Source organism: Labrus mixtus, chromosome 16, assembly GCF_963584025.1.
Source record: "Labrus mixtus chromosome 16, fLabMix1.1, whole genome shotgun sequence".
In the NCBI taxonomy this organism is placed as follows: Eukaryota; Metazoa; Chordata; class Actinopteri; order Labriformes; family Labridae; genus Labrus; species Labrus mixtus.
In genome coordinates this window covers 5,750,672-5,762,617 of record NC_083627.1, presented here as the reverse complement: position 1 = coordinate 5,762,617, position 11,946 = coordinate 5,750,672, and the positions used below count along the sequence as shown (strand labels likewise).

General features: G+C 43.0%; 2 protein-coding genes across 2 annotated transcripts in view; both read right to left on the bottom strand.

Annotated features, from left to right (window-relative positions):
• Positions 1-3,618: 3,618 nt before the first annotated feature.
• gdf6b (growth differentiation factor 6b) lies at positions 3,619-5,196 on the bottom strand. Its single transcript, XM_061060344.1, has 2 exons — positions 4,742-5,196; positions 3,619-4,514 (listed from the first exon to the last, which is right to left on the bottom strand). Exons 1-2 carry the CDS (start codon positions 5,085-5,087, stop codon positions 3,622-3,624), a joined length of 1,239 nt encoding a protein of 412 aa, XP_060916327.1. The 5' UTR covers positions 5,088-5,196; the 3' UTR covers positions 3,619-3,621.
• Positions 5,197-6,992: 1,796 nt separating this feature from the next.
• The window catches only part of LOC132991282 (fibrocystin-L-like), a 46,844-nt gene continuing 41,890 nt past the window's right edge, over positions 6,993-11,946 (bottom strand). Inside the window, exons 67-77 of the mRNA XM_061059991.1 lie at positions 11,318-11,434; positions 11,064-11,229; positions 10,248-10,480; positions 9,876-10,040; positions 9,616-9,773; positions 9,394-9,529; positions 8,145-8,489; positions 7,905-8,056; positions 7,675-7,821; positions 7,431-7,584; positions 6,993-7,312 (exon numbers count right to left, since the gene is read on the bottom strand). Coding sequence (XP_060915974.1) covers positions 7,053-7,312; positions 7,431-7,584; positions 7,675-7,821; positions 7,905-8,056; positions 8,145-8,489; positions 9,394-9,529; positions 9,616-9,773; positions 9,876-10,040; positions 10,248-10,480; positions 11,064-11,229; positions 11,318-11,434 — 2,033 coding nt within the window. The 3' untranslated portion in view covers positions 6,993-7,052. The remainder of the gene's footprint in view (positions 7,313-7,430; positions 7,585-7,674; positions 7,822-7,904; positions 8,057-8,144; positions 8,490-9,393; positions 9,530-9,615; positions 9,774-9,875; positions 10,041-10,247; positions 10,481-11,063; positions 11,230-11,317; positions 11,435-11,946) is intronic.

Here is an 11,946-nt window from a genome sequence, read left to right as displayed (position 1 = left end):
CTAAAATTCTAAGAAAATTCTTAGAATCAGGACATTTTCTAAGAATTTCTACTTAAAGTTAAGACCATATCCTTGTAAAGATGAAAGTTATTCACAAAGCTTCTTAGCCCTAAAGAGAGCTCCTCAGGTGTAAAACTGTTCGGAGGAGTGAGGCGGACTTCTAACAGGATGAAGAGATTCTCAAGCTGAGGAGAAAACCAAGAAATGTTCTGCAAACGCTACATGAAGAATATTATTGAATCATTGAACAGAAATGATTTGTGCAGACATTTCAATCCATCTATGACTTTGCTCGGTGCAAAGTGAGACATGCATGTTGAGTTTCTCAACATGTGGTTACCTCCACAGGTGTGTCCAATCACTAATTAAGGCCCTTCACATATCAGCATGTGAAGAAGTCACTTAATCTAACAGAGACACATTTCTAGCTAGCTGAGGTAGCATAAGTATGTTGTGTGCTAATGTTTGCTAATTTAAAGAAACTCCTGCAGGTGAATGCGCTAGCTTACAGTTCACAGTCCGCTGGCTAACCTTATATTGCTTGCTTGCTAACATTATAGCTAACTATATCTCATTGAGCATTAACTGGCTAGCTTTTGACTAGCTAACATGATTTATGTCAACGACCTGAGACCATTTATTTTAGCTAATGGTACATAGCAGTTTGTGACATTTGTGCCTGTCAATCATGTTCACTCTGAAGATCACTTTTTTGGCTAATGCCATGCAAATGCTAATGCTAATCACACTAGGCCCAGTTGTCCTCAACAACAACACACAGATTGTAGTAGCCTATTTTTTTTTAATGTGCTTCTACTTTCAAGTATAATTAGCAGAGTTTAACTGTGTCTATGTTTTCCTTCTCTGTGGGTTAAATTTGAAACAGAAGCAATAAAATAATTATTGGATCTTCAAGGTAGTGTTGTAGTCAAGACCACATTTACAGAGACCAAGACAAGACCAGGACATTTAGGGATCAAGACCAAGGCAGGGCAAGATCGAGATGAGACCAAGACCTTATATAAATGAAAAATCATCAACTTGTGTGCAGCGGTGTGTCACTCACTTAGACCGTAACACCGGGAACTTGCAGCCTCAACTTGGGGACAAAAATGTAATTATGAATGAATTTAACTTATTTGTTCTTTTAGAAAGAGGTGTTTTTTTTTTACTTCTGGTTACAGAACGATGTGAAAAATAGCCTATCAGTGTTGGTCTTGATTTAAAATCCAGAGCCCAGTCTGAGACCGAGACAAGACCGAGTAAAAATGCTTTTCGATATCGAGACGAGACCAAGACCTTCAAAAATACCCTCATATAATTTTCCGATTTAATGAACATGCAAATAAACTAACAGAAGTATCAGCAGTGGTAATAATAAAACAAAGTAAAATGATTCCACACTTGAATAAGAGCACATTTTCTGTCTCAGACATTTTAATGTATTTACTACATATCTTACGATTCACACCGTTTATAAGAATAGATTTATTTGGTTAAACAATTTAACTGATTAATTTAAGTTGTAAAAATACATTAACTCATTTTTCTGCAGTAAGTATACATCGCATTGTTTGATGCTGGAGAGACAAAGAGAAGGCCTTATAATATATATAAACAATGTGGCATCACACTGAATTATTCATTCATCTTATTCAGCAGTATAATATATTATTTTCAGATTCCAGTAAATAAAAGAAAACAAAATATAGGATGTATAAAATGTGCGACTTATGTTTTAAACAATTCATACGCTAAGAGAAGCGTTCACCGAATATCAACACTTCTTTTTCTGAGGTGAATAATTATCTCTTAGAAACAACACAAACACTGATGATGCCTCGGTATTTCACAGTCTGCGACCAGAACATAGCTGTCATGTTTGATTACCAAAACATTTCCCACATGTGTTTATTTGAACCTGAACATCCAGATGTGTGACTCATGCCGTCTGGAAGCTGTAACAGAACAAAGCCGACAATAAAAAGGAAATAACTTATTCATCCAGGAACATAAATTATTATTTCTGTTTCAAATATTTACACATGGTACCTTTTTGAACATCAGTGCATTACAGACAAAATGAAGTACCTTCTCAGCGATACGATTAAAAAAAAAGATAATAAAACATGTGAGAAACCCTGCGTTGGTTACGGTGAGAAAAGAGGAGTGATGGTTCAGTCTTCACATCTCTCCAGCACTCGAGGACGTTCCCTGAGTCATAGCGGCCGCTGAGCTAAAATCTGCTTTTTTATTACTGGAAACGTATTAGTCTGACGTCTGTGATGGGACAGGGTGTAAGATAAAAAGTATCAGAGTAGTTAAGAGAACAAGCCACACAGGTGTAATTAAATAAAACAGATTGACTCTCATTGATCCTCAGAAACTTTGAATACATTTGGACAAGTTCTTATCAAGGACGATTTATATTGTTATCTCGTTTTTGCACGACATCTTAACTTGAACTGGATTGATTATATTACTGGATGTAATACGGAATATTTTCTAATATTATCAAAGACCAGAGTCAAATGTCAAACGACCCTTTCATGTCGGACATAGTAGGCTACTTGTTTCCGCTGTGAAAGACAAAATAATGGCTAAACCTTTCATTTCTGCATTCCCAATAATTACATGAATTCACCTTAAATGGAAGATATTAAATTAGTATTTTAAAAGAATATATCAACAGGTTTGGAACTCACTGACTTTCTGTTTGACAATTTGGGGGAAGAAGGTAAATACAACGCAATTGATGAAATATAAAGCTACACAGGAGGCAGTTAGCTTAGCCTAGCATACTAATGTAAGATAGAAACAGCTAGCTTGGCCTTTATGCGAAAATACAAAAACAAAAAAATGCACTCCCAAAGCTCATGTTAGTGTGTTTATTTTGTCTGTTTAACATGGACAAAAAGTATTATGTTACTTTAGGTGGACTCTGTTTCTTTTGGATAAAACCCAGCTAGCTGGTTATCCGTTTTATGCTAAGCCAAGCTAACCAGCTGCTAACAACAACTTCATTTTTACTTTTTTTCAGACAGGTGTGTGGCATGTTTATCTTCTTATCTAACTCTAGGGGTTTGAAACTGAAGATCACTTCCAGTGTCTTTTAATCTGTTAAATATTTTCAGCTAATCTATAACTGCGTTTGTTCATTAAAATGTCGGAATATTGTGAAAAGGATGAATCAGGATGATTACGTCCTCAAATGCCTCAAAAAATAAAGTTTACTGTCGTTGTGGCGTAAAGATGTCAGAAAGTATTCACATTTAAGGAGCCGTGATGAGATCATTTTGACATTTTACCTTTAAGAATCGCTCAAACTGAATTTTAGAACAGGTTTGATTATTTTAAGAGTTTCCCACAAATTTATTTTGCAATTGTCGTGTTTTCACTCACGTCTGTAAAACAGCTGGTGATTATATTAATATGTGTAACTTTGGATGATTTGGTGGAATAGGCTGGAGTTTTCAACACATTTATCTTTTTAAATCTTCATGAATTTACAATCTCTGTGATGGTGAAGTGGCCGGACAAGCTTAGTCAAGAATCATACATGAAAACATGAATAAAGTGTTCGAGGTATAAATCATGACCTTGTTGGGTGCATGTGATGGACTACCTGCAGCCACAGGACTCGACCACCATGTCCTCGTACTGTTTGTACACCACATTGTTTCCTGAGTCGATGTAGAGGATGCTGATGGGGCTGAGTTTGGACGGTGCGCAGCAGCTGGGCGGCATGTTGCTGGGGTTCATTGAATTCATCAGAGTCTGGATGATGGCGTGGTTGGTGGGCTCCAGGTGGGAGCGTAGGGGAAAGTCACAAACCCCCTCGCAGTGGTACGCCTCATAATCCAGCGGGGCTATGATCCAGTCGTCCCAGCCCAGATCTCTGAAGTTAACATGCAGCGGTTTCTTGCTGCACCTGGATTTCGACTTTTTGCCATGTCTTTTACCATGACGGGTTTTGGATGCGGCAGTTCTCCTTCTCCTGCTGGTTTTGGCACCAGGGCCCCTCTCTTTGGCCTTCCGTTCCAGCCCCAATAACACCCTCCCCTCCCTCCTCTCACTGAAGAGGGTCTGCCTCTTCCTGGACCTGGTGAACACCACTAAGATGGCTTTCTTCTGTTGAGGCCTGCCGTGCCGATGCAAGCCGAGGAGGTGCAGATCCAGCTCCCTCTCCGGGTTGTCCAGCATGACCCTGAGCTCCAGGCAGAAGTGCTTCCCTTGGCTCAGGTGCCGCTGCTCTTTGAATATTTCCCAGACGTCCAAAACCTCCCACCTCGGCCTGTGGGAATCCTGCAGGTCCAGCGTTCTGGAGTCGAGCAGCTGGTGGTCGTGGCAGGAGAGGAGCTGGATGTCGACAGGTTCTGTTTCCGATATCCTGAAATTCCCAGACACTTTGGTGTAAATCCTGAGCTCGGCCCCCAGCACCTCCGCTTTTTTGGAGAGGGTTGAGACGTCGAACAGATACTGCTGCCTCCTCAGAGGGGAGAGTGGGAGGTCATCTGTGGAAAGCATTAAGACAGGAGGGTCAGACGCATTCTCACGGAGATGATGTGCATACCTCAGAAATGTGGAATCTCACTATTGTCTGCACGGCATTTAGCTGGGAGAGAAAATATGAGTCATGGATGTTCAATCAAACATACCTGCAACACACACACACACACACACACACACACATACACACACACACACACACACACACACACACACACAAAGTTCTGCTTACCTTGTCCAATGTCCACAAAACTTGCAATAGTGTTTGCAGCCTTTGACGAGCGGAAAAAGCTGGCATTGAGTCCCAGCCTCTCTGCTGTTGAGAAGGTTTTGTAAATAGACAACATGTAGTCATGGGGCTCAACAGAGTCCTTGGATGTTGCTTTATTGGTTCTGTCGATGGAAGGTGGCGAATAAATCTCCTTAAAATACTTAGACGCCTCCTGTCTGCCAAAGATCCGCGTCAGCTTGCTGCTCTTCGGCGCAGCTGGAGGGAAAATAGCGAGAGTCTGACAACAGGGGATTTCCCAAACAAACACAAGAGCCCCGCAGAGAAGAGTGAAGTGATGGAAATCCATCCTCTGGTCTCGTCCTGAATCAGAGCCGGAGCCTGAGCTATGGGCGGATGGGGAGGGGGGGGGACCACGGGGCAGAAAGCGGAGCTGAACTCGGCATCCACTCGGCAGCAAGTGGCTGCTCCGCAAAGTGCGCACAGCTCGGAGGGACAGGCGGTGCAAAGTTTGAAAAAGAGGGGGCGAGAACACGCCCACATTGTACTGTTATCGTAAGGGGTAAATGGAGGGCGCAAATTAAGGCTGTAAAACTAATTGTTCCTCTGTCGGCCCGCTCCTCCCTCTCTCAGGGGCCAGATGTGCGCTGAAAAGACGCTCGTCGACTTGCGCACAAACTCCCATTTACATTCTCAGAACACAGAACATTTTCCTACACATCCTAGTTTTTCCTCATCATTTTTATCAGCTGCTGTCTTCTTGAACATTACCTTACAATATCACGGCAGTCCAGAGTTCAGAGTGCAGCCTTGGTTTAGGATTTCAAGCGGAGTTTAGCGCCATCTAGTGATGCACCGGCGCAAAAACAAGAACATGGACATGTAGCCAATCAGCTTCATTCAGCACCACGGACAGAGCCTTTACTCTGAATTATAGACTTTATAAAAAATACTTAGAGTCAATGCTAATACCCTTAATACAGATACTTTAAATACCTTATACTTTTAAATGTCTTTTAAAGAAACATGGTTATAGATGTGCTCTTAACGAGAGTGTGTTTGAATCCACAAAGCTTTTATTCCAAATGAAGGCAGCATCAGTTATCTTTTTATTGTTTCCTATAATTGTTTTAATTTTTTAAGACAAATTAGTCTGTTATCTATCAGTGGTTTTATTCTTTTATTCCCGGTTTATTCCCTTTATACTTATAGTAATCGTCCACTGTTACTGACAGACCCGACACAAATCTCAAAAGTAAATTGGTGTATATATTTTGTATCTTATTTTCACTTAGTGTCATGTTTCTGTATTTCTTTTGGATCTTATTTTAATGCATTTATATATTTTTAAGTTATTTTCTGGGCCTTTTTGGCTGTCTTGGATAGGACAGCTGAAGAGAGACAGGACGTGTTTGAGAGGAGAGCGATCAATGGGCAGAGGTCAGATTCAAACCCACATCCATAACAACCAGGTCTATAGCCTCACACATGGGGCATGTAACATAACCGCTAGGCCATCAGCGCTCCCTGTGTATTTTTTTTTTTTTAAAGTATCTTCATATTTAACCGTCTCTGTGATTATTGTTTGTTTGACTGATTTTTTACATTTTCTATTTTAACGTTTATTTCTCTCTTTGTCATGTTGCTGTTGATGTCTTGTGTGAAGCTCTTTGAACTGCCTTGTTAGAAATGTTCTACAGAAACAAACTCATTTTTCTTTTTATCTTGAATGGACTAAATATTTTTTAAATTTTTTAAATTTCCTTTTCATTTGTAGCCCTCGTATAATCCTCCACTATTTTGTTTTTAACGTTTCAATCATTGTCCTCCTCACATTTCTCCTGACTTTCTTTGTAACCTTGTTTTAAAAAAGTGCTTTATTCATTAAAGAAAAAAAGACCAGGATGGTTATTATCCCTGAAAAATTGAATTTATTGAAAAGAGAAAAAAATAAACATCCCTTCATGATACAGATTTAAAATCAATGGCACCTGATTATGTATCATTCATTGTGTGATCACATCACACACACATTTACACACACAGAGACCATAAAGAGACAAAGTGAGGGGGGGTAAGTCTTCCTTCAGATATCACCTTTTTGGTTCACATTCGAGGATTTGAGAAACATTCATTTATTTTCTGTGCTGTTTAACCAACATGTAGCCCCACCCACCCCAAAAAAAAAAAAAGAATAAGAAAAACCATCCCTTTGTGTCATATATATTAAGGATCACCTCTTTGTATTTAGCAGAGCTTCTCAGGGTAAAGTTGCATTTTCCTTCATAACACCGTCTTAGCTTCACAGAGACGTCTAACAGGTGAACCCTGACGAGCAGCAGGCGACGTTGTAGATAACGCTAATCACACAGGCACTGCTGGCAGCTAGCTTAGTGCTGGAGCTGAAGATGCTATCGTCCTGTGTGGTGGCCTCGGGCGTGCTGGGGGTCGTTGGAGACAGGCTGGTTGCAGCCATCGTTGTCATGGCGGTGGTGGTTGGAGTGTCTTTCACGGTGAAGGCGCGCGACTTGGAGCTCCATTCCTTCAGCGTGAAGACCATGGTGAGGTTCTCCCCTGCAGGGCGAGGAGGGGTCATTATTGTGGCGATTCAAAGACAATATAAGTTAAAAAAAAAAAGATCTGAAACGGAATTATTTAATCTCGGTTTTGAGGTATTACGGGGAAAACGTACCGCTGTCGAGTATAGACAGGTCGGTGAAGTTGGCCCAGCAGCTGTCGAACAGGATGGTGGTGTTTCCCTCTAGTCCTTCTGCGGGGTTTCCACTGGAGTCCTTCAGGGTGGCTGTTACAGTGAGCGTGGTCACCCCCACCGAGACACAGTTACCCTGCAGGCAAACAACACAGATCAGAGTTTACATACAGAAGATCTTTGCTTTGACCTCTAAGGAATCTGTTTATAGTCGTCTTTGCGTCACCTTCTCATCCACAGCCATCAGACTAGGCTGCAGGAGCAGAGGACCCACGTGCTGCCCGGCTATCGGGTCCAGGATCAGCAGCAGCTTGGACACGCTCGACACGTAGCTCACTTCGGCCTCCCCCCTCGTCTCATTTTTTGCAGCTTCCTGAGATTTAAAAAAAAACATTTCAGAAGAGAACAACACAGAACGCATGTAAACACGTGGTCAATGTCATTCTCGATGGTCACCTCCTTCCAGCTTGGGTCTGATGACGCAGGAGGAGGCGCGATGACGCCCATCGAAGACACGTTGAAGCCGATGGACTTGCTGAGGTTTCCGGACACTGCTGCCTGACCCAGGTCATCGGCTATGGTCCTCAACTGCGAGAAGTCTTCATCACCTGACACGAGAACAGAGCAGTGTTACATGTTGAACTATTAGAAAGTTGAATCTGAATCCGGAGGTCACCAGCTTCCTCTCCTACTAACCGTTGGTGCTGTTGTCTCTCTGCTGGACCGGAGGTTTCTTGATCTGCACCTCCACCTTCAGACCCGTAGATCTCTTCTTGCGTCGCGCGCCTCCGCCCTCCCGGATGATGTTGGTGACCCGGATCATATTGGAGGGAATCTTGAGGAAGGCTGCGAGGTTACGCACCAGGTTTTCTCCGAAGAACTCGTCCTCGGTCATGGTGGGCAGATCGAAGGAGAGGAAGAGGATCGGAGAGATTCGGATTTCAGCAGGATCGGAGCCTCTCAGGACGACCTGAACCATCTGGTTCTCTGGGTCAAAGAAGTTGGCGCCCTTGGTGGCGTTTAGTTGAGGGACGTATTGACCTGGAGGGATTAAAGAAAAGAAAACCAATAAATAGATCATCTAAAATGTAATTTACAACGTTGACCATCAGTTTTTAAAACACGTCTATCAACAATAAAAGAGACATCTTTGTTTATTTTCTGTGTCTAACTCATATGTCAATCAAAGATGACCAGGAGACCATTTGTGTCCCACTACAGGTGCCTGATGAAGATCTTGCAGACCAGAAAAGTTGCCCTGTTGGTCTGAATAGAATTTCCCCCTGGGAGCCGAACACTGTGTGAACACCTTTTCCCTTTTTTAAAGGTCCCATATTATGCATTTTCTGGTTTTATATGCCCTTTAGTGTGTTTTCCAAGTGTCCTGTGCATGTTTAGGCACATCTATGTGCAAAAATTCAAAGTCCGCAGAAACGCGGCTTCTCCTACCTCCTCCTGTTAGCTGTGGCATTAGCTGCATGTAACGCTCGGTTCTAGCCCCCCTCGATAAAAATGTGTCAGTGCGGCGTCATTGTCAGTGTGAGATCACTGATCTAAGCCCATTGGCTCGTTGTGGCAAGCCCTGCAGCTCATGTTGAAATTTCCGAGACGAGTGCTGAGCAACTGACCAATAACGACAGAGCGGATCGGCAGACCAATCAGAGCAGACTTGGCCCACGTGGGGTCTAACAGTGTGGGCTCAACAGAGTGCAGCTGACGGACTCAGAGCGGAGAGGGAGCAAGGAGGAGCAGTACATGAAAACAGACACTTTTTTTGGACTTCAGCTATTGTGAACGTAGAAAAGTAGGAACATAGATTAAATATACGAACCCCAAAAAGGGCAGAATATGGGCTCTTTAAAACAAAGTGAAGCCCATGATGTGGTTGTTTTTGTCGTCAGCCTGTTCCTGTCACATCATGTTTGTGTCCGTCATGCTTCAGTACCTGCATAAAGAGGCTTCTTCAGTTGGTAGTCTGTTTTGTCTTTGTTCCACTCGGCATTAGTCGGAGCGATTAAGTTGTTGTCTGAGTACACGTCCATCCGCTGCGGCTTGGAGTAGAACACTGACACCATGACGCTCTGTAAGTAAATAAAAAAACACAACGTTTACCTTTTCTGACGATTATCTATGTCCACAGCAGAGTCTTTACAGTTTTTGCACTGACCTCGGATGGATGGGCGTTGAGCATCATGAGGCGAAGTTTCTGAGGGCTGGTGCTGCTGAAGAAGACCTGAAAGGAGTGACCGGTGGCAATGATGCTGTGGAACAGCGACACTCTCAGCTGGCAGGTGTAGCCCGCGCACCATCCGTGATCCTGCGGACCTGAGAGCAAAGAAACACAACGTTAAAGACACAGTTTTTAAAAAAAATGTTGTTACAGAGGTTTTTCATGGGTTTGAAACATTTTCAGAACAACAGAACTACCGTTAATAAGATCCACAAAGCCGTCTCCGAGCACGGCGACGGGGGACAGACGCCTCGTCTCCGTGTCGGGGTCGAGACTCTCGATCACCAGCATCCTGTAGTTCAGCCCGAAACACTTGTAGCTCTGCCAGGAACTCACATACGTGCAGTTTTTCCTCATTATACCTGATGACAAATGAAGCAACACGGCTTATTAGAAAACACTTTTTAACGTTTATCAGATATCTGTCCCTTCTCGTTATCTCGTCCCTCCTTTTCTGTCAGCCAGGTTAAAGGTGTAACAATGCGTCAAGCAATCCACCTTGTAGTCCAAACATCGTCTCTTTTTGTTTAAAAAAAAACAAGATTGTCTCTCTCCTTTGGCTTGCTCACCTTTGTTTGGAGCGATCTGGTCCACAGGGATGGGGCTGCCGTCTTTCCTGGTGATCATGACTGGTGGGAGTCGGTAGTCGCCCAGCCCCCTCCTGGGGTCACCCCCCCACTGGAACTCAGACTGGGGCAGCACCGTCCCCACCGATCCCAGGAACGAGCCGTCCAAGTCCTTCAACATGGTCTTCTTCTTGCCGTCACAGTCCATGTCCACACAGTCTGACGGGTTGATTTTTCTGAAGCACAAAAAAACAAAATATAATCCACATCTGATTCTAAGTTTAAAGGTTAAAGGTCAGTCAAAACTTAAGAACTGAGAAATGAAAACCTTCTCAGAAGAGATCAAATTAAATGATTTGTTTTGATTTCAGGCTTCTTGAGGTTTATTTTACGAGGCATTAGACATACTTCTTCATTCTTTTCTCACTACATGTAAGGATCCCACAGCCGCCCCAAGGCTACATGATCAGACAATAGACCAGTTGTAAGCTATTCATGTGAGCACTCTTGTTCTGATTTGAGATCTGTTAAAAGCGTTACAGTTGGTCTCCAGTTTTAAGCTGGTCGGTAGAGCGCTCCACAGTTTTGCCCCCTTTGCAGAGAAAGCAGACAGACCAAAAGGAGGTTTGTGTGATTGATTGAATGAGTGCTCTGATGCCTAGTGGCTAATTCAGCAGACAGTGGCGGCGCATGATTATTCAGACATTTAAAAACCAGTTTAAGGTCACTAAAAATGTCTAAAATTGTCAAAGCTCAAAAGTTTGTTTTCTTGTCACAGTGATGTCATCTCACAGTCTCATTTGATGTACAATGACTTACTTTAAAGAAGCCCTGTGGATGAAGACCTTGTAGTCCTCCATGCTGTCGACCGTGGTTATGCGTGACACATGCACGGGGTGATGCAGGTCTTCGTTCTCGGTGTTGGTCATGAACATGATGTTTGCCTCGCCCGAGCACACGCTTTGGAAATTAACGAACGTGGTATCTGGAAACGAAACAAGAGGAGATAAAGTGAAGATTTTGTGTAAGGCAAAACGTTCTTCCCCTCCTCAAACCTCCGAGGCTGAACTCACCCTCCACTGTCATCAGGCCTTTGATGGCGTTGTAGTTGCTGTTCAGATGATAGACCATTAGTGGTGCGTTGTTGTGGGCGGAATGGAAATTTGGCCAACAGATTGCAGATCTGCCCCCTGTCGGAGTGAAAGAAGAGTCACACAAAGAGGAAAGGTTTTAACCAGTCTGTGTTCATATTCAAATGAATCCCATCGTCATTTTTTACTACTAATGTTTCACCATCTTGTCCCATTTTAATCTTCATTCTAAAAGTTTCTGGATCAACACAAATCTGTTTCTCAGATGTGACCTGGGAAAGTTAAAGGTCACTTACGTAAAATACACTTCACCATGTTTCTCTAACACTAATATGTGTCTCTAGTCTGTCTACAAACCCCTCAATGATGAGAAAAGTCCATCCTCTCCGTCTTTTGCCTGCTCCACTTTTCAGAAAATGTGTGCTCAAACAGGCCGTTTGGAGATTTTCCCTTCATGACATCACAAAGGGCAGTAACCCCTCCCCCAGGTGGGTGACACTCCCACAGCTAGGTGTTTGTTCTGCCCTCTGAGTCTGCCTTCTCAACGTAAACAATAGGACATGGAGCGAGAAAGCCCGAGACACCCGAGCCCTTCCAGAGAGGGGGCGTGG

Excerpts from the sequence above, each read along its gene's own strand:
- gdf6b (XM_061060344.1), bottom strand. The coding sequence starts at position 5,087 with ATGGATTTCCATCACTTCACTCTTCTCTGCGGGGCTCTTGTGTTTGTT. Across the intron at positions 4,515-4,741 it reads TTTTGTGGACATTGGACAAG|ATGACCTCCCACTCTCCCCT; the intron begins GTAAGCAGAACT and ends TGCTTTCCACAG.